At 45.8% G+C, this 22,248-nt stretch overlaps 1 protein-coding gene across 1 annotated transcript; it reads right to left on the bottom strand.

Moving 5' to 3' along the window:
* Positions 1-318: 318 nt before the first annotated feature.
* HPF1 (histone PARylation factor 1) lies at positions 319-20,565 on the bottom strand. The gene is made up of 8 exons (XM_066573535.1): positions 20,476-20,565; positions 16,708-16,873; positions 14,291-14,480; positions 11,893-11,991; positions 8,770-8,920; positions 4,962-5,052; positions 2,242-2,414; positions 319-556 (listed from the first exon to the last, which is right to left on the bottom strand). The coding sequence occupies exons 1-8, from the start codon at positions 20,548-20,550 to the stop codon at positions 425-427; spliced, it is 1,077 nt and encodes a 358-aa protein (XP_066429632.1). The 5' UTR covers positions 20,551-20,565; the 3' UTR covers positions 319-424.
* Positions 20,566-22,248: the final 1,683 nt, after the last annotated feature.

Below are 22,248 nucleotides of genomic sequence, written 5' to 3'. Positions count from 1 at the left end.
GTTCCTCGGTATCGCTTATTCTTTTCAATATAACAGTAAAACATCACATGGCATGCGATGTGCACGCTAGTGTGATGCGAGGTTTCCCATAGGAAGCACTTGCCGATCGCTACGTTACTGAGGTGATGGGAGGAGTTTGACATAAAACGCCTCGCATTGCAGTGATAATGCAAGTTGGTGAGTGCGATATCAAGCTCGCCCGGGTGTAGGTAGCCATAGACAGTCAAGTAAGCCTGAAGCCCTGTGCAGTAGCCATTTCTAGGCAATACTTTTACTTTTCATGTCTGAATGTCACCGAATTATTTACAGTCTTACTGATTGCAAACAAGACAACAATTTATTACAAAACTATCTTTATAGCATAAAGCATGAGAACAGAACCAGAACAAATACACAACATATTAAACTGTGCCCGTGGTCAGATTTATGTTTCTAGCTGGTTGACATTCTCTTTGCTTCGGTTTGCCAGGTGAGATTCTATTACTTCTGCAAATAAGTCACGTTTCAGAAGCCTGTATGCAAGGGGCAAAAGTTGGCCAGCAACTTTGTGAAAGTACTGAAAAATAAAAACAAACAAAAAGTTGAAACTAGTTTTCACATTGTGGCAATACCCTGACAACAAGGAGTTAATGGTCACAGAACTTTCAATACATTTTTGCATAAATCAATTTTACAAGCGAATATAAGAAACTCCCAATATATCTTAGACAGACTTCACACGGGCGAGAAAATCGTGCAAGATTTGTGCATTGTGAGTCGCACAAATCTGAACCCCATTCTTTTGAATGGGGTCATACACATGAGCGATGTTTTCTAGCATGGCACTGTAATGCAGAAAACAAATCGCGCCATGTTCTATGTTATGCGTGCTCTCGAATCATATAATATGCTAGGTGCATGCAATATGATATCTCCCATTGTGATCCTCCTCCGCTGTGACCTGGGTTAAACTGGTGATATTTAGTGGAGAGTTTACTTTATCACGCTGCATCTCATCTGACATTTTATTTTCTTTTAAATACACTGGAGAAAAAAAAACTAATAGATTTGCTTTCTCCTCCTCATCCTCTACAATTTTTCCTACATTTAAAGGGGTTGTCCCGCGCCGAAACGGGTTTTTTTTTTTTTCAACCCCCCCCCCCGTTCGGCGCGAGACAACCCCGATGTAGGGGTTAAAAAAGATCACCGGAGAGTGCTTACCTGAATCCCCGCGCTCCGGTGACTTCTTACTTACCTGATGAAGATGGCCGCGGGGATCTTCTCACTCAGTGGACCGCAGGGCTTCTGTGTGGTCCATTGCCGATTCCAGCCTCCTGATTGGCTGGAATTGGCACGTGACGGGGCGGAGCTACACGGAGCCGGCATCCAGCACGAGCAGCCCCATTGAAAAAAGAAGAAGACCGGGACTGCGCAAGCGCGGCTAATTTGGCCATTAGACGGCGAAAATTAGTCGGCTCCATGGGAACGAGGGCGCCAGCAACGGAGCAGGTAAGTAAAAAACTTTTTACAACTTCTGTATGGCTCATAATTAATGCACAATGTACATTACAAAGTGCATTAATATGGCCATACAGAAGTGTATAACCCCACTTGCTGCCGCGGGACAACCCCTTTAATAAAAGGGCCACCACCTTCAAGAAACATTTTTTATAATTAAAAGAACAGTTTAGGGTTAGTTTAAGGGTCCATTTACACGGGATGAATGTCAGGCAAACGATGCCCGACACTCGTCCCTCCGTTTCCTTGCTCCCACATGGGAGCAAGCAGAGCTGTCTCGCACACGGAGCGGCCAGCAGGGGGCAGTGCAGGAGATTTCTCTCCTCTCGCTCCCCTGCCCCCCTCCATTGAGGGAACACAGTGGCTGTTCACTGCTGAACCGCCGCTGTTTAAACAGAACCATGAGCGATCTATTTCTTTGGTTGCCCTGAATGTTTAGTTACACTTTAAAGGCTATGGACACCTTTAGGCTGGGTTCACACAGGGCAGATCCGCCTGCGGCCTCGCTCCTCTCTATGGGAGAGCCAGCCGCACCGGAAAAGCATGCAAGCCGCTCCAAAACCCACAGCGCGCTTATCCCGCAGAAATCTCACGTTTTTTCGCTGTGGCACAATTGCTGGATTTCCGCGGTGAAAGTGTCCCGTAAACACCCAGCATTTTAGGAGCAAAAATTTTTATTTTTTTTTTAAACTTAAATGCATGTATTCTGAGCAGACAATGACCGTGTGGAGCTTGTTTACTTACATGAGATCCATAGCAAAACAGGTCGATCCCCAACTCATATCCCATGCCGTAATCGCACTCATCATTTGCAAACTGAACAAAAGTGATCATTTCCTGAATGGGAGCAAAAGCTTTCATTCGTTTCTCATCATTTGAGGCCTCCACTATGGCTTTACAAATCTTCTTTAAGTTTCCTTAAAGTACAAAAGATAAAAAATATGACCTTATATGTAACACTAGATTTGTTAATGTGACTTGATGAACAATTTATTGCAGAGAATGAGGAGAATCAAAGGGTGACTTTAATGAGACACTTACATATACAACACTGCAAACAATAAAAGGGAATCTGTCACCACTAAGCTTATGTGCTGAAAGTAGGCGACCCGTGGAATCCAAAGATGGAAGCTTTAGACCCCTTTAACACTCCAGCATGTACAATTATGTCGTGGAGGTTCAGGGTTGGGCCTACTATGGATACCTTAGTTACAGTAGAAAAGTGTTTAAATAAAAACACCACCATGTGAATGACCCCCACAGATCTTACACATTGTAAGGAGGGATTTTTTTTAAACAAGTTGCAAAAGAAACTGAATAAAATAAATCAAGAAAAAACAAAACAAAAAAAAAAACCAGCTGACAACCTAAACTGTCGCCATAGGTGCCTTGTAATGGAAGGCTATACCAATTTTATATTAACCCTTTCCAATCCACTGTGATGTCTAAAGACATTATGATTTATTTAAGGCTGTACAGCTCCGATGTTGGTAGACGTCCGTCGGGGTTCTCTTACTGTATGTTGCCAGCCTCTCCGCTGTCGGAGCCTATCCAACGTGTTACCTCATGCAGTACTGGCTTTAGCCAGCATATAGCGCCGTTGTATAACGGCAAAAAAAAAAAAAAAGAGTAACCACCCTAGGAAAACCAGGATACAAATTGGATTGGAAAGGGTTAAAACAGCCAAGCAGAATGAGGCAGGAAAAAAATCCAAGCATGCGCATTAGGGTCACCTAAATACATCCACCAAACAACCTCCCTAGTTTCATTTGTTTACACACAAAAAAATTAAGGTTTGAAAACACCTCATTCGTAGTCAGAAAAAGAAAAATTACACAGAGTTAATAAAAAATCGACCAAGACATATGTACTCCTACATAAGTTTTACCACAAAAAAACTGGTAAAAAAAACCCAAAAACGTATTGATTCGAGTATAAGCCTAGCTATACTCAAGTATATACGAGGTAAAGAAAAAATACAATGCTCACCTCCCAGCCGGGGTCTGGCGTGATGGTCTCCCCGGTGGTGCAGCAAGCTGCTTGAGAATTCTCCCCGCTGTCATCTCCCTACTGGGCTTTGAATTCCCCCGCCGCCAGCGCTGTGTAAGTAAACGCTGTGATTGGATCGAGCGCCAGCCAATCACAGCCAGCACTTGATAAACCAATCACAGCTATTCAGTGATGTCACCCACTGAATGGCTGTGAATGATCGAGCTCCGGCTGTGATTGGCTGGCGCTCGATCCAATCACAGCTCTTACCTACACAGCACTGATGGCGCGGAAATTCAAAGCTGAACAGGGAGATGACAACGGGGAAAATTCTCAAGCAGCTTGCCGCACCGCCGGGGAGACCATCACACCGGGGACACAGATGCCGGCTGAGAGGTGAGCATTGCGGGGTTTTTTTTAACATTTTTTTACCTCACTCAAGTATAAGCTGAGGGGGCTTTTTTAGCATAAAAAAAAACGTGCTGAAAAACAAGGCTTATACTCGAGTATAAATGGTATTTGATATTGCTGCACCCATAAAAGTCTGATCTATCAAAGTAACGCTTTACCCTGCAGAGTGCACGTAGTCATATAAACAAACAAAAAAAAAACCAGAATTGCGCTTGTTGCTCACCTTGTCTCAAAGAAAAAAATTTAATAAAAAGCGATCGAAAAGTTCTGGAGCCCAGAACTTTAATTGGGGCATTTGAAGGGTTAGCAGCTGTAAGAAACAGCCAGCACCTCCCTTGTATGAAGCAGGTCATCCCCCTCCATAACACAAACCCCAAATGCCCAGGTTGTAACTGTACATCACATAATGGAAGTGTATCCCTCACTTGGAGTCTTCATCAATTGTAGCTGCTCTCTGGTCCTGATAAAGGGACATTCTGGAGGACCTGCACATCTTTGAATTACACAACCTACTGATCTGAATAGTATGTAAAGCTCCGTTTTTCATGTGGTGGTGTTATAAGGGAGTCGAAAACATGCTGCCAGGTTCATACAACCTTGAGGTTGATTACTAACGGCTCCAACAGTGGAACAACCAGTGTTCAGCAAGTTTTTGGGGAACCATTATGACAAATCATAAACATCTGACAGCCCATTAAAAGAAAAGTCTCATCATGCTTTTAGATGGCGGTTCGCTTGTGCAGCCCGTTTATACAGGTAGATAAACAGTTTGCTCGCAAATCGTTCACATTCACTGTACCGGTGAATGAGAACAAGTAAATGACTGGTATTTAAACTGAAATTAGCAAACGAGCTAAAGATGATTTTCATGCTATGAACGCTAAGTGAACGAATTAACGTTCGTCGTTCGATGCATTTGCACTGAATGATTATCGCTCAAATTTGAACAATCCAGCGATTTTTGGAACGATATCCGTTCCGTGTAAAAGCACCCTAAACAATAGAGTAGTTTGTAATGTATGTGACCGGCACTAGTAGACAGATAAATCAAGCTGCCAACTTACCGTCTGTTTCGGGCAGTTCTCTGTAGCCTACATTATTCTTCTTATCTACAGGGACAACCAATCCCGTGCCGTGGAAGGACTTTGTCACCACCTAATAAAAAGAATGTGTAAATCATCAAGTACCACCTTCATTAACCCCTTGAGTGGCACGTCCGGAAAATTTCCGGGACGAGCTCCACTGCTCATAGCGATACAGCCCGGAAGATTTCCGGGCTATGTATCACTATGGGAGCTGCAGAGCACAATGCCACAAGCTGTGACAGTGTGCTCTGCCTGCACAGACCCACAGAGAACAAAGCAAGGGCTTTGAAAAACCAGCAGAAGATATTGCCGATATGTCGGCAATCTCCTGCACTGGTTTGTTTACAGGTTGCCATAGAGACCATCGGCTTGTCAGAAGCAAGCCAATGGTCTCTGTGGCAGGGAGAGCTGGTTGTTAGCTGTCAGAGGACAGCTAGGTACTAGCTCTTACAGCAGAGATCAGAGAAAATCTCCGATCTCTGCTGTGTTAACCCCTTACATGCTGCAGTCTATGTGACTGCAGCATGTAAAAGGGCTGTCACTGCAGCATGTAAAGGGCTGTCACCATCGGACCCCCGGAATGTGATCAGGGGTCCTGATGGGTCCCTGTGGAAGTCCCCTAAAGGGACAAAAAAAAAAAAAGTTAAAAAATTATAAAAAATAAAAAAAGTATATAAAATAAAAACACTTGTCTCCCTTTACTTTGTAAAAAAAAAATCAAAAATACAATCACACATGTGGTATCCATGCGTCGTAATGACCCAGAGAAGGAAGCTAATGCATTATTTAACCCCTTAATGACATGGCCCCTTTTTTTCTTTTTTCCTCATTTCTTTTTTTCCTCCCCGTTTAACAAATCACAACTTGTCCCGCAAAAAGCAAGCCCTTATATGGCCATGTCAATGGAAAAATGAAAAAGTTATGGCTCTTGAGACGCAACTGCAAAATTAGTTGAAATTCAATTAGACCATTTTAAAAAACCTGCCCTGGTGGGCACGACAGGGTGGTAGGAAACCCGCCACTCAAGGGGTTAAAACAGGTCTGTTTAAAGTTACATCGCTGAATGCCAAGTCCAACTTTCTAGGCTCTTAGTGCAAATTTTTCATCAAGTTTTATGTTCTCTGCTAACAGCACACATCCCCAGAACTAAAAAAAACTCTAAACTGGAATACTTTTGGCTTACATACTGTTAAGTGCCATTTAGAGACAACGATTATTGCTGAAAAGACTGCTTTTGAGCAAGAATCGTTGGGTCCAAACGCGCAGCCATCGTGCCGTCTTCATTAACAACGAGTCTTATCAGGACCATGCGCTTGGGACACCGCTGATATTGTTGTTTCAGCTGGTATCCCGCCCTGTGAACACAACAAGAGTATGCAGAAGACAGCGCTCCAGCTGTCTTCTGTATACACCACTCGGAGCGCTCAGCTGTATACCAGCTGAGCACTCCATGAACGCACTCCAGCTGTCTTCCGTAAACCACTCAGCTGTATAACACCTGAGCGCTCCGTGAACACAGCAAGAGTATACAGAATACAGCGCTCCAGCTGTGCGCTGCATACCCCGCTCGGAACACAGAGGGATACCACCTGAGTGCTCCAAGAACACAGCAGCTGTATACAGAAGACAGCTCTCCAGCTGTATTCTGTATACAGCGGGAGCCTACATTTACACACTAATAAGCTCTTAAGTAGGTTTGAAAAAAATACAAGTAGTACAGCAAAAAAAAAAATAAATTTTTTTTTTTAACTTTGGTATCGTAGTAATCGTACTGACCCATAGAATAAAGTTTCATATCATTTTTGTTGCATTTTGTGCGCGTAGAAACATGGCGGAATTTTTTCCCCCCATTTCTCTCCACTTAGAATTTTTAAAGAGTTTTTCAGTACATTATATCGTACGATTGAACAATACAAGTCATCCTGTAAAAAACAAGCCCTCATACAGCTCTAGATGATGGATAAATAAAGGAGTTAACGATTTAAAAAAAATAAGGGGGGGTGGATGAAATTGGAAAAACGAAAATAGCTTGGTCACTAAGGGTTAAAGCGAGCCTCTGGATCAGGAAAAGCAAAGATTGACGAACCACCTCTGACCACCTGATGAACACTGTGCATGAATAAGTAGTCTAAAGGCCCATTTGCATGTAACGATTGAGCTAATTTTGATTGACAAACGAACAAAAGTGCACAATAACAGTTATGCCCAAATGCGAGCCATCGCGCACTTTGATTGTCGCTCAGTTTCAGCCGGCATAAAAACAATTGCTGATTCGCTCACTTCTCGTTACGGCTAAACACTCCCCGCTTAGAGTTTCACATAGGAAACTCCACGTCCCCGACCCCTGCCCCTACTCTTCATCATGTCGGATAAAGGATAGAGCAGGGCCCAAATAAATTATCCCACTGTATAGCGCTGAGAACTGGGGCTAATTCACCGCACACAGAGACTTGTAGATACCAGAGGCTCTATGCTGTGACAGAAAAAATTAAACTACTGTCTTGCGCTGATTCCTGTGGGTAAATTTACCGCTCACAGAGACTTGTAGATGAGAGGCTGTATAGAGTGGCAGAAAAAATTAACCCACTGTATAGTGCTGAGAACTGGGGCTAATTCACCGCACACAGAGAATGGGAGATGCTCTGCACAGGCCTAGAAGAAAAAAAAAAAATTATCCCACTGTTTAGCGATGAGAATTACGGCTAATTCACTGCACACAGAGAATGGTAGATGTGAGATGCTCTGCACAGGGGCAGAAAAAATTAACCCAGTGGATAGTGCTGATAACTGCAGCTAATTCACTGCACACATAGAATGGTAGATGTGAGAGTCTGCACAGACCTAGATGCTTGAAAAAACAAAAATTGGTGCACTACTGCTCACAGCCAGCCAAAAAAGTAATGCACACAATAAGGAGTAGCCCTAAGCAGCACCGTTGGGTTCTTGAAGACAGGATCCCTGCCTAACCGCACCCTACACTAACACTTTCCCTAACCTCTGCAAGTATGTGTCTGAGGCGAGCCGCGGGCGGCACCAGTTTAAGTACTTGGCGGTCACCTGATCCCGCCAGCCACTCACTGCCGTAGACATGTAGAGGGTTGGCACGTCACAGCAGGAAGTGGTAATGCCTTCCCCGCATGTTTATCGGCTAAAAAAATGGCGCTAAACATGCGGGGAAGGAAATGGAATTTTCTCAAGTACCACGTGGTGCTCGACTTGAGTAGCGAGCATCTCGAGTAGTCTAATACCTGATCGGGCATCAAGCTTGGACGAGTGTGCTCGCTCATCTCTAATGCTTACTAATGTAGTGTGCATCAGGTTGTCAGAGAAGTGGTGCGGACATCTTTGTTTCTCTAGACCCGGAGAGTCGCTTTAATATAACGAGAACCGTTCTAGGTCGTTAACCAAGAAATAGGTATAAGGTCTAGCCTAGAAACAACTTTACTTTTAGCTGGATGGAAACTCGTGCATATTGGTGTAACTTTGGCACAATTGACAACACAAGTAACTAGATAACAAGGCAGTCACACAATTTTCATTAACAACGGCTTATTAGTCAAGCAAGGAAAACCTATTAGAACTGGCATCTTGCAGTAGTTACAACATGTGGCTCAAGTCATGTGATGCAGCTGTGATTGAGCAAGCCTGTAGTAGAAGTATGAAAAATGGAGGATTTGTAAATTTAGAGTAAATATCTGAATTAAAGGCAAAGCCGAGGACTCCGGGTAGAAGACTGTTTATAGAGAACAAACTGCTATAAAGAATAATTGAACCATAGAAGACTAACTTTCTTATCCCTCCGTTTCATGGATGCCGTTTTCTGCTCCAGCGAGTACCCCAGGTTATCTGCTGCTGCCGTTACTTTCTCCACCAAGTCTTTCACCATGTTCAGTGTCTTTTTGTCAGAAATGGTCTTCATTTTCTTTACAGCAAACTGTCTGAAGAATAAAACAGGTAGTTATTTATGTAAATGACATATTGTGTGAATGACTAGGTGGCAGAGTTTTCCTAAACCTAATTAAAAAAGGGTTGGCGGATTTGCACAACCACAACACGCACATTCCTTCCAACCCTACCCATACTGGGATCCATAAGAAAGATCTCTCACATGCATAACACTATCGCATCAGGAAACATAGTAGCAAAGGAAATACCCTCCGATAATGGCAAGGGTTGCAGGGGGCGGGTTAGAACAGCAGAGGGTCACGTATAAAAGTTATTTATTTCGGCCTTAAAAATAAATCTACCTTTTGGGTCTGTTCTCATCTGAGAGACACTTGAATCAATAGGGATACCCCATGGAGTATGATTTATGGCAAGCATGACATGACCACTGCACCCATGGTTTTAACAAATACTCGGTTTCAGAGGTAAGGCGAGTCTCTAGTATAACATGTGGTTTTCATGAAAGTAGAAGTGAAAAATATCATGGAACGTTTCCTAGCAGAACCCATACGCCCGACGTTCTATGACAAATGTTATTCCAGCCATCTATTAAACCAAGTACAGATAGTCCCCGACTTGCGAACATTCGACTTGCGAATTTCGCTAGTTGCGAACAATCTGTTCTGCACAGTATGATGTCATGCTATGGCATTACATCATGCTGTGCAGGGACCGGAGAGGCTTCTATCAAGCCTGATAGAAGCCTGTCCGGTCAGATCGCGGTTGCTGGGCAGCCGGGGGTCTTCTGAAAGGCCCTAGGGCTGTCTATGTAGAGCGCCTAGCAAGCCGTGCGCTTGATGGGCACTCTGCATAGGCAGCCCTGGGGCCTTTCAGGAGGTCCCCGGCTGCCTAGCAACCACACAGCGTCCCGCGATCTCATCGTGGGACGCTGTATGGGCCCCCTGAACGGCGCGTGTAGGCTGTTCTTACAGCGGGCACCGAGCGGCAGCAGTCCCGATGAGCCGCGCCACTCGTCAGAACTGTTAACACTTTAAATACCGCTGTCAGAGCGGTATTTAAAGTGTTAACAGTTCCGACAAGCGGCGCGGCTCGTCGGAACTGCTGCCGCCGGGTGCCCGCTGTAAGAACAGCCGGCACCCGACGTTGTATGGAGCGGGATCCACCCGCGATCCCGCTCCATACTACTACTTGTTCGACTTGCGAACAAAACGGACTTGCGAACAGGCTCCCGGAACGGAACCTGTTCGCAAGTCGGGGAGTAACTGTATAGAAAGGATTCAGGACGGCAGTGAGCTCCCTAGATAGGTGCCATTGCAAACTCACAGTATCACAATGTAAAAGACAGAAGATATAAAGTAATGTAATAGTGGAGCTGCAGAAAATGGGGGGGAAAAAATCAAACAAAATATATGGTCTAATCGTAGAAATTACAACAGGATACATATAGAAACATCCACTGGTAGCTAAATTAACCATATTAATAATGCAACTGGTGGCTAAGGAAGAACACGGGGGATACTGGAGTAGATTATGATGGTATCAACTACACATACATATAGCAATAGGAATACAGGTAATCACACCATTAACCATAGTAAAAGTATAAAAACCCTCTCAATAGCTTGTAAAAGATATACGAATTATAAGGACTGTTGGCGATCGTCCAGGATGTTAAGGCACAAGGGGATAAGTCAAAGGTGCTGGTTGGCAACACAGGACAAGGTCCCCATCTGCATAGAGGTTGCTCCCCTGAGAACAGAAAGCAGCCCCCCCTCCAGCAAACAGAACTACTCTAACGACTGAACTCACATGGGGATCAAACAGATTAATGAGTCTGTTCAGATTTTCCACATAGCGCCTGGTGGAAATCCATTCCTTTGCCATAGATGGGGAAGCAAAGAACCCGACATGGTCACCATCATTCACACGCAGGCGGCCCGGATAGTCCGTGGAATAAGTTGCATCTCTCATAGCTTGCGCTTGACTCCAATGAATGATGCCCTTTGTTTTAGGAGGTCCGTAGAAAAATCCTGAAGGATAAAGACCATAGAACTGTTGCAGCGGATTTCCTCATGTTGATTGGCAGCTTGCAGGACATCATCCCTGTCTAAGCAATAAAGTAACCGTTCCAGTAGTGTTTTTAGGGGCCCTGGAATAGAAGGCTGCCTTTGCCCCTGGTGAGCTCTCTCCACAAAGAAAGCTCTAGAGAAAGGAACCTCAGGAAACAGGTCATGTAGCCACTGTTCGACAAATTCCCCTGCCCCTCTGGGAGTCCAATGATGAGTAGATTGTTTCTCCTGGAGCAGTTCTACAAGTCATCCGCTTTATGCTTCAAAGTCTGCTTTTGGGACTGCATTGGACACCGTGGCCATGAGTGGTATAATAAGGTCATCCAGAGAGGGGACTCTGTCGTCCTCCACGTGCGTCACATGGTCTCAGGTTTTGGAGATCGTTTTGCAGAAGGCAAAGTCCACTTTAACTTCCTCCATTTTGCTTGCAAGGGCAGTAGCGAGGATTGGATATTCGCTTAAGCATTAGATCCAGTTCAGAAGGGCCAGGTGTAGGGTTTGATCATTCACGGAGAGTAGACAAACAGGGTGAGACCAAGTGCATATCAGAAGGAGGAAGACTGCCGTGAGGGACCAATAGGGCTTGCAAAAATCCAGCCTTTGTGCGTTTTAGATTTGGACTGGATTAAGATCCTCCAAGAGGCCTGAGGACAAAACAATGAAAGTGCAGGTTGCGGCCCCTTTGAGCCCAGTCAAGGAACAGCAGCAACAGAGTCAGGAGCTGCGAATGGAGTGCACAAGTAGGGCAAGCTATATCACTGGAGAATAGGAGTTATCCTCCAGTCCAAGGGGCTCAACGAGAAGTACTGGATATCACCACAAAGGATCCCAGAGTGGTACAGAATAAAGTCAAGATAATTATTTCAGGCAGCCTGGCACAGGAGCGCTCACACCTTGCAACTGTCTATAGAACATAAATAAGGGTGAACACCTACTTAACAGCAGAGAATACATTATCCCCAGATGGAAAGATTAGGCATCCTTTAGCAGCGTCATTAGATCCGAGGAACACAGGCAGTTCTTCTGGAGAATCTCTGAAACGACAGACAGGGGATTTACATACACTGCAGTATAGGAGCGTCTATAAAGCCTTAGGCTACTCTCACACTTGCCTGCACAAGACTCTGCATTTGAAGTTGTGGCATTTTACCCTGATTTCGAGCAGTGTTTTTGAACACACTGTATAGCGTTTGACAGCGTTTAATGTATCACATCATTGTGATGGGTGATGAGGTGCGTTAAAAAGCGCTAGAAACACGCAAAAATAGAGCAGACAGCGCTTGAAAATCACAGCATTAGAAATGCCACGTTCAAGTGCAGGTCTGCAAAACCCTATTGAAATCAATGGGAGCATTGTACCCTCAGTCACAGGCACAGCAGGACAGAAGAGATTAGACACCCACCAATTATCTTGTGGATGGGGATAACTTGTAATCTAGGCACAACCCCTTTACCGACACAGCCTGCGTTTCCATTACTCATCTCTTATTTAGGTCAGCCTAGCCATATGAGGGCTTGTATTCAGCAGGACAAATTGTGATTTTTAATGGCACCATTTTGGGATACATATAATGTACTTTTCTTGGGTGGTTGTGTGAGAGAAACAGCAATTCTAACATTTTTTTGAGATGTGTGCCATAAATGACAGAATTAGTCTTTGGCTGGGCTAACCCGAGCATATCTCACAGCGTGCCAGCTGCAAAATATACATGCACGGCATGCAGCCAGTATACAATGACATTACATACTGGCTGCATGCCGCCCATCACCATGTACCATCCTGGCGTGTATGTATGCGTAATACACACCAAGATAGAACACGCGTATTAAACGCAATATGTGTGAGTGGTAACCTGGCCGCTTATGGGAGATTAGTACAGCACGTCGCATGCGGAACACACAATAGTGACACACTTGTGCGCTCGGCGTTTGTCTCACTGCATACAAAGACTTTTTCTGCATGACAATTTGTAGTTTTCATTGGTTTAATTGCGCAGTACAGACTAGTTTCCAAAATGAAAAGTGATCAAAGAGTTATAACAAAAGCCATTTTGGCGGCTTAGCTTTTTTGTGTACATTCAGGACATAACGATACTTTTTATAGTTTGGGTTGTTCCATATGCAGCAATGTCAAGTTTATATCTTTAATTTTATCTAAATATTTTTGTAATGCAAAAAAATGCGATTTGGGGGATTTTATGTTTTTACTTGAAATTGGATTTATTAATTTTTTTTAAAACCTCTTTTGAACGGTTAGGGCTAATTACCACGGCCGGATTTCTGCTGCGTTTTACAGGGCAGAAATCCGTTGCGTTACCCCAGACCTATTAGGTTCTATTGAACCTAATAGCTCAATGTCCACGCCACAGAATTCCGCAGTGTGAACCAAACCACGGCATGCTCTAATTGCAATGGGAATACGCGCAGCCGGCTTCCATTGTAGTCAATGGAAGCTGGCCGTCACGTTATACTTCCGCTGTAGCACAGTGGAAGTATCACGTGAAAACGCGTCCCCGCCCCGCGTTGTACTGCGCATGCATGCCGGCTTGATGGACAAGAACAGCGCAGCGGAACTGGGAGGCGAGTATGAGGGTTTTGGGGGGGGGGGGGCTCTATGGCGGACTCTGCTGCGATATTCCGCTAGCGGAATCTGCCATGGCCGTGGGCATGAGGCCTTAAAGTCAGTCTGTCCTCACTTTTGCTGACGCAAAACTACTAACTGTTCCATGTAGTTACTGGAGAGTAGGCACAAACATACCTGTGTCTTGTCATGTGCAGTGCCAATAAAACCAACTTTTATCCCCATTTTCTTGTTACTGCAAGTGCTCTGGGAGTGTTCCCTATTCCTATAGTGCTTTCCCTTCACATCCAATGAGCTGGGCAGAACTTCTGTGTCCGTGCTATCATTGTGACATTATTACACCAGCTCACGGGAACGCCCCAGTTCCCGTAGTAGTAGGTCACAGGGCACAACAACCATTTAGATTAATAAAACTTAAAGTCGCCCTCCAATGGCAGGTTTAGTTCTCAGTTGTAGTTGTAGACTACACACTTACAGCAGTAGTCATGGTGACGAATGTTGCCATAACTGCAGACCATTACTTACTCCCATAAAACTTAGGGGCTCCAGTCATATGAAGCTGAGTCCATAGAATGTGCTGACGACATAAGCACAGTCTCCTATTAGGCAGAGGGCGGTGACGTTGGGTCATGGAGGCCAGGCGTTTGATAACAGAACTCATTTTGATTTGAAACAGTCTGCAGCTAGAAAGATGCTCAATAAGCAAAAACAAGCTACGGTGAAATACATACTGGATAGAGGGGAAGCCTCACCTGTAATAGCCAATGTGATGCTTCATATTGCTGTCCCCTACAATGATGGTCTGGAATTCAGGGGGGTCATAGAAGAACCTCCAGTGCAAATGGTAATTAATATCAGATGTTTTCTTTGCCACTTTGTGTTTGCCAGAAAGAATATCATACGGGCCAACAAGCTGAAGGCCAAGGCTGGATTTCAGTGCATCTTAGAGGAAATAAAATACAGAATTAGTGTAACATACAATGAAGCATATTCCATAGAGACGAGCGCAAATGTGAAATGTCCTTTATATCCTTTGCAAGTCCTCTTAAAAAACATGAAATCTTCCAAACGGCAGATGGGTAATTTCTAGAGATGAGCGAGCATACTCGAACGAGCATCAAGCTTGGACGAGTATTAGGGTGTTCGAGATGCTCGTTACTCGAGACATGCACCACGCAGTACTCGTCTCGATTAAACGAGCACTGACCATTGAATTCAATGGAGCCGGCAATACAGGCGGCTCCATTGAAAGCAATAGGCTGCCGGCGAGCGCGGGATGAATTTTCAGGAAGGGCTTAAAAATATAAGCCCTTACCTGGAAATCATCCTAAAATGTGTAAAAATAAAAAAAAATGTATACTCACCTTTTCGCTGCAGCCGGAGTTCAGCCGCGTCTGGCCGTCAGTTCTCCTGAACTGCTCTGAGTAGTATTCAGCAGCCGGGGATTTAAAATCCCCGCACGCTGAATGAGCTGCCTCTAATTGGTCACAGCCTCACCAATCAGAGGCAGCTCTCACTTACACCCATTCATGATTTCATGAATGGGAGAGTGCTGCCTCTGATTGGTCCCTGCGGTGAGTCAATCAGAGGCAGCACTCACTCACCCATTCATGAATGGGTGTGAGTGAGAGCTGCCTCTGATTGGTGAGGCTGTGACCAATCAGAGGCAGCTCATTCAGCGGGCGGGGATTTTAAATCACCGGCTGCTGAATACTATTCAGAGCAGTTCAGAAGAACTGCCGGCCAGACGCGGCTGAACTTCGGCTGCAGCGGAAAGGTGAGTATCCATTTTTTTTTATTTTTACACATTTTAGGATGATTTTTAGGTAAGGGCTTATATTTTTAAGCCCTTCCCAAAAATTCATCCCACGCTCGCCGGCAGCCCATTGCTTTCAATGGAGCCGTCTGTATTGCCGGCTCCATTGAATTCAATGGGCTAACATCGTTCTTCTCTGCCACAGCTGTTACAGCTTCTCTGCCACAGCTGTTACAGCTCCTCGCCTGCCCTATCCATTTCTGTGTTTTTTACATGACTTTGGTGATTTGCTAAGATTTTCACAAATGAAAACCTTAGCGGAGCACCAGTCATATACAAAAATGCTCGAGTCACCCATTGACTTCAATGGGATTCGTTACTCGAAACGAACCCTCGAGCATCACTGAAAGTTCGACTCGAGTAACGAGCACTCGAGAATTTTGGTGCTCGCTCATCTCTAGTAATTTCACATTATGCAATTTGCCACACATCAGTCGTGAGATGACCGCAGTCTGATCTAGAGAAAGGATTCATGGTAACACATACAATAAAGGTTTTGTAGGCATTTTGGTTTTTTCCCTGAACTCAGTTTGCCCACTTTCCTGAAGACTCACTGTACACGTGATAGTTTTCCTGCTGAGGAATAATGTGATGATAGAGGATAAGGGAAAGAATTATCAAGCCCACTCTGCACATTCATGATTATGGGGGAGGCACATAACGTATTGGTTGGCTTACACAGCTTTACATGCAGAAAAGAGAACACCTTATGCACATTTTTTGATAAAGGCCATGGAGGGGAAACATGGCTGATGATAGCAGCACTATGAGCAGTAGATTTGGTGAGGAGATGCCAGAACATTTAGGCCACTCTCACACAAGCGTTGGTAAAAACGCTGCAGTATTTTTAATGCTGCGGTTTACAGCCTGCAGAGCATCTTTACTGCATATTTTGTGCAGCAACAACGCAGGCAGAGCCAGCTGATGGCACTATTTTTGCCCTCCCGGTGGCATCGTGAGCAGCATTAAAAACGCTGTTAAACTGCATTATAAAGCATTTTTAACCGGACCCTGTACATTTCAAGGGCGGTGGAAGGCATCAATAACGCCCAGCAACACTGTAAAATAGAACATAGAGTGTTTAATTTAGTGCGTGCTAAAAAGCTCGTCCGAGGGGCCCCATTGATATGAATGGAGGCTTAGTGCAGCGTTTTCAGTGGGGGATTGAAGACGCCACTAAATGCTGTAAAGAAAACATCTGTGTGAGAGGCCGTATAAACTTCCTCACTCACGAGTGAAGGATGAGCTGTGAAACACTTTATTCACATTTTTACCACACAAGGTAGCAGTGACTACATAAAACAACAAATATATATATAAATCAGCATCTCTATCAGGTAATATATATCCTACCGCATGGCTCTTCCTCATTGATTTCAGCACAAAGTGTCCAGAATTGATAGAAGTCCTCCGGCATAGTAAGCTTATACAAGGATTCCACTTCCTGCCGCAGGCTGAGCGGTACATCTGACTGGTCGGAGCGTCTCTTCTTAACATCTTCTGTCACTGTGTCGCTGTTCTGCAGAGACAGGTGTAATACACAAGGGAATGATGGCGGGTTAGTAAGCCATTTACAGTAGGAGCCAAGGTGACAGGAGAAAATCTGACAGTCTCCCAAATACTTGTAGCCGAGATCACGGCCTGTACCTGCCCCAGAGTCCAGCAGAAGTAGAGATGTGCAACCGATCGCTACCCGTCTGATGAAACAACTATTGTGAACAGTGGAGTAAGTGCCTTATACTACTGTGCCCACTGGAGTGCCCACCGCGTCATTGTGACGTGGCAACCCAAAAGAGCCCGCCACGTCACCCATGGGGGAATAATCTGAGAAGGAGCGAGCGCTATTTAGACCTGCCAAGCCTCCGCTGGGGAACAACATGCGATTTTCAAGTAAGTGAAAACCAAAAGTACGGGAACATGGAGGATTTTTCTCACAAAATGCATAGCAATCACAGAGGAAATGTTAAAAAAAATGTAATTGCAGGTTTAATAGTACGATATCAGTGCAGGTTTCTAAGACCAATATCACACTCGTCTATTTAGATACGGCCTTAGGTGGGCACACAATGATGTGTGAGTGTCACCAATCCCCATGCACTATCTTGGCATGTATAATACATGCCAAGATAGAACATGCTGCGATTTTTTGTCACATGACCAATACTCACGCAGGTGTGATAGGCCCAATACAAATCAGCGGGCTTCTGGCATCGCCTGTTGTCGGCCTCAGGATGTGAAGGGGGAGTTGTCAACAGAATGACAATATGGCGACAGAAAGCAAGTTGGTTGTTGTATTTAGCAAGCAGCAAAACATAACAAAAACTAGATAAACTGTAATGACCCGCAGAATAACTCACTCTACATAAACAAAGGTCTGTTTTCTATTCTTTTGCCCATTATGCACGGCCAAATGACCGGACCAAACCGCACTAAATGTGCGACATAAGTAACTCACGCACTTCAGAAGGTTTTGGCTCTGTAAGACCCACCGCTCCACACATTCAAAAAGAATTAGAATACAAATATTAAAGGGGTTGTCGGGGTTCCTGGACGCCTCCCTTCAATAGACCCCCTGAATTAACCCCTTAAGGGCTTGTTTTTTGCGTGGCAAACTGTAGTTTTCATTGGTGCCATTTTTGGCTACATAGGCTATATTGTAAAACTAATTATTTTTATGATCGCAGGGAGAGAAAACGCATCAATTCTGCCATAGATTCTTTTTTTATGCGATAATTATGCAGCATAAATCACACAATACATTTCCACTTTCTGTAATAAAAACCCTTTTTTGGATTTTTTTTTTTCTAAATCGCTGCATTCAAAGTCCTGTAACTTATTTTTCCATGGACGGAGCTCCACGAGGGCTTATTTTTTGCGAGTCGAGCTGTAGCTTTTTTATTGGTACCATTTTGAGGTACATACGTTTTTTAAAAATCATTTTTATTGCGTTTTTTTTAATGCTTTTTGCCATGCAGGATAAAAAGCGTGTTCGATTTATTGGTCTTTACGGACACGATGATACCAAATATGTTTCTTTGGCTTTTAAAAAAAAAAAAAAAAAAATTACCGTATATACCGGCGTATAAGGCGACGGGGCGTATAAGACGACCCCCCAACTGTCACCTTATACGCCGGTATTCAGTGGAGAAAAAAAAAAAAATTTTATTACTCACCTCCCACGGCGTTCTGTCGCGCTCCGGCAGGATGTCGCTCGGTCCGGCAGGCTGTCGCTCGCTCCTCGTCCCCACCGCAGCATAGCTTTCTGAATGTGGGGCTTGAAATCCCCGCTTCCAGAAAGCTAATACACACGCCGGCAGCCATGACATCATTGAATGGCTGTGATTGGCTAAAGCACACGTGGCTTCAGCCAATCACACTATTCAATGACATCATTGAATGGGTGTGATTGCTAACACGTGCGCCTTCAGCCAATCACAGCCATTCAATGATGTCATTGAATAGTGTGATTGGCTGAAGCCACGTGTGCTTTAGCCAATCACAGCCATTCAATGCTGTCATGGCTGCCGGCGTGTGTATTAGCTTTCTGGAAGCGGGGATTTCAAGCCCCGCATTCAGAAAGCTATGCTGCGGCGGGGACGAGGAGCGAGCGACAGCCTGCCGGAGCGAGCGACATCCTGCCGGAGCGCGACAGAACGCCGTGGGAGGTGAGTAATAAAATTTTTTTTTTTTACACTTTTTTTTTTTTGTATTACCGGCGCATAAGACGACCCCCGACTGCAGAGCAGATTTTTCGGGGTTCAAAAGTCGTCTTATACGCCGGTATATACGGTATGCTAATATGAGAAATAGCATAAAAAAGGGTGTTTTTTTTACATTTTTTATTTTTGTACATATTTATTTTTTACACCATCTGTGTCCCTCTGGGGGGCTTACACCATACCACTGATGATCGCAAACTTCTCTCCTGCAATGCCTTATCGCTTATTACAGCGATCATAGGCAATGGCAATACAGGACGCCGGTATCTGGCGTCCTGTTGCCATGGTAACCAGCCGGGCTCTCTGTGATAACATCGCAAGACCCGGCTAAAGTCACAGAGGGAGCGCGCCTTTCCCTGCCGCGATCTTTTTTTTTTAAACTCCTGCTTTTCACGCAGTATTGGCAGCCCGTCCGCAATGTCCGCTGCAGACGGGCCGCAGGTCAGACGGCTTCTATTGACGCTGTCTGTGCGGACGCTGCAGGAAAATAGAGCATGCTGTTCATCCGCAAGCAGAAGCCACAATCGGTTTCCGCCCATGTGCAGGAAGAATCACTTTTCTATAGCGTGCTACGGAGGGTCATTGCTGCAGAACCCGGAGGCGGGCGCCCGCCCTGATGCGGCAGCAAAACCCAACAGAACTAGGACAAGGCTGGCACAACTGGCAGGAAGGCATTGCAGGGGTTGTGCCGCCAGTATATGACGGTTAGGTCCTGAGCCCTGCTGTACAACATGGTAACGTATGACGGCTGCAGTGCCACCGCCCTGTACTGCTAGCATCACGGTGCCCAGGATGTGGGCGCTGATGCCAGGAGTATGGGCAGTGGCACTGCAGGCTCTGATTGGCTGTGGCGGTCCGTTTCACCAGAGGAGGAGTGCGGGGCTGTACCTCCGGCGGACGGTAAGTACAGCTGCATCGAACATGAATATCCAGTGCGCCAGACCGGGGTCACACCAACCACGGACTCCACCAGTCAGGCTGCGGCCACCATATCGCCAGAGCAACGACATTTATTTTTTCTTTTAGGGTCCCATAGAAAACTGGTAATTATTTTTACAAAACACATTGAGATCGAGGTGTTGTAAACCGGCGGGGCCGTAGCGCCGCGGTGCAGCCCGTGCATGTGTCCCTCACAGTGCGCCCCGCCACTGCGCTCCACCGCCTGCTCTATTTTACTGCATCTCAGCGGTTTCTAATGCAGCGATGGGGGGAGGGGGTGGGGCATAGAAACCCCCTGTCAAACGCATTGGAGCCGCCGCCTGTGTGAGCAGAGCCCTAGTTACACTGGCCGCTAGGAGGACGCCGGCCGCGTACCTATACTCCGTGCTACCAGCCCCTGCGGACAACAAGTCCCAGCATGGCCTGGCAGCCCCTCCTGCATGGCGCCCCCGCTTCCCCTCACCTGTTGCTCGGCTTGCGGCGCTCTTTTCCCGCCTCCCGCCATGTCAGACGGTTTGCCTGGCTTCCGTGACGTCATCCCGTCATGCTCTCCTTCTCCCGCCTCTTACCAGAGCGCGCACGTAGCGCGACGTTCTTGTAGCGCGGCAGACATCTTGGTTGGGGCAGCTGGGTGGCGTAACAAGGTTTTAGCGGTTTTCTGCTGGTATAGCGTTCAGACCGTCATAATACCGTGCGGCTTCTGCTGACACGGGCTGCCGGTTCATTACTGGACAGGGAGCCGGTGATACAGCCTGCCTGTACTGGTGGTGCAGGGCCGTGCACTCACTGCTGCCACTAGATGGCGCTAGAGTGCAGGCTATGCTGAGAGCTTATGTAAGCCCGTGTACTGCGATGTTTTTGCCTCCTAGCATTGCTGTGAGAGAACAATCGCCAAATCCACTCATTGTGAACAACAACGTGCCGGATTGTCATGCGAGTTTTGTGCGTAATGCAACGCATAAAAGCCGCTCCGTTTTCTCGCGCCGTATGAGTGCACCCTGAGAAAGGCCCAATGGCCACCGGCGGATTTCATTTACGGAATTCGCGCGTGAGATCCGCAAATCAAGCAGCCCACAGGGAAGCATTGGGCGTCCGAATTTCATTTAACTCCTGCGGATTTGTTTTTATGATTTGCAGATGTCACGCAAGGATAATAAACCGCAACATGCCCCATTTTACCGCGGATCACGGTGCGGATGTGCTCCATTCATCTCTATGGGAGCTTACGATCCGCAAAAACATTCGCAGATTCACTGTGGATTTGAAGGTTAAAAATCAATTAGGGAGGTGGGGAAAAAAACGCAATCCACGCTCTCCTGCAAGCAACAAAAATCACTTTAATGGCGACTCGCAGTGCCTCCGCTGCAGAAATCCACAAGTAAAGTCCACGCGGCCCGAGGGCATGAGGCCGTAAATGTTATACACGATGGTCTAGTCAGCGGTCATGATACAAGCAAATGGCAATGCAGCGTGCAGAGACTGAGGCCGCACGCACACGGGCACATTTGTGCTGCGGAATCCAGAGCAGGCGTCCGCCTCCGGGTTCCGCAGCAATAACCCTCCTCAGCACGCACACGAGCGGAAACTAATTGCGGTTTCCGCTTGCAGAGGAAAAATCACAGCGTGATTAATAGAGGCCATCTGACAATTAACATTACGGACAGGTCGTGGATTCAGCGGGAAAAGCAGGAGTTAAAAAAAATAATCAGCACCGTGCATACCCGACGGCGAGCCGTGCGCACCATCCGCAGTACAAGGGGGCAGGAGAATGACAGGTCGCCGGCCGTGCCGTGTGCGTGTGCCACTATGCGTGCTCGTGTTATCCTCACAGGAGGAATGTTCCCATCCGAGTTCTGTCCAATTACGAGACACACACAGGAGAAGAACCCGCTCACTGCAAGGGGTTAATTCACATGAGCCGATTTTCTCTTGGACCGAACCTCTGAGGTCAAGAAATCACGGCGTGACTCTTGTTCAGGAATCGCCCGTTATTTCTTGCAGTAGGGGCCATGTGTTTGTAATTTGCATGTGAGTGCAAAGTTTTTTTTTACCATGTTAACTATTGGAAGCACACACAAATTTGTTTACATGCGTGAAAAACACGTGCAGCAAAGCGATTTAAGGCAAAAACGCATCATAATCACAGCAGGTTAGGAAGTATACACATCTGATTTTCTCAGACCTATACCACACTCAGGGCCCCTGCACACTGGCAAGCGCGATATCGCCCTCGCAA

The sequence above is a fragment of the Eleutherodactylus coqui genome, chromosome 7 (assembly GCF_035609145.1).
Source record: "Eleutherodactylus coqui strain aEleCoq1 chromosome 7, aEleCoq1.hap1, whole genome shotgun sequence".
NCBI classification, from domain to species: Eukaryota; Metazoa; Chordata; class Amphibia; order Anura; family Eleutherodactylidae; genus Eleutherodactylus; species Eleutherodactylus coqui.
This window is presented reverse-complemented; position numbering and strand designations above follow the sequence as displayed.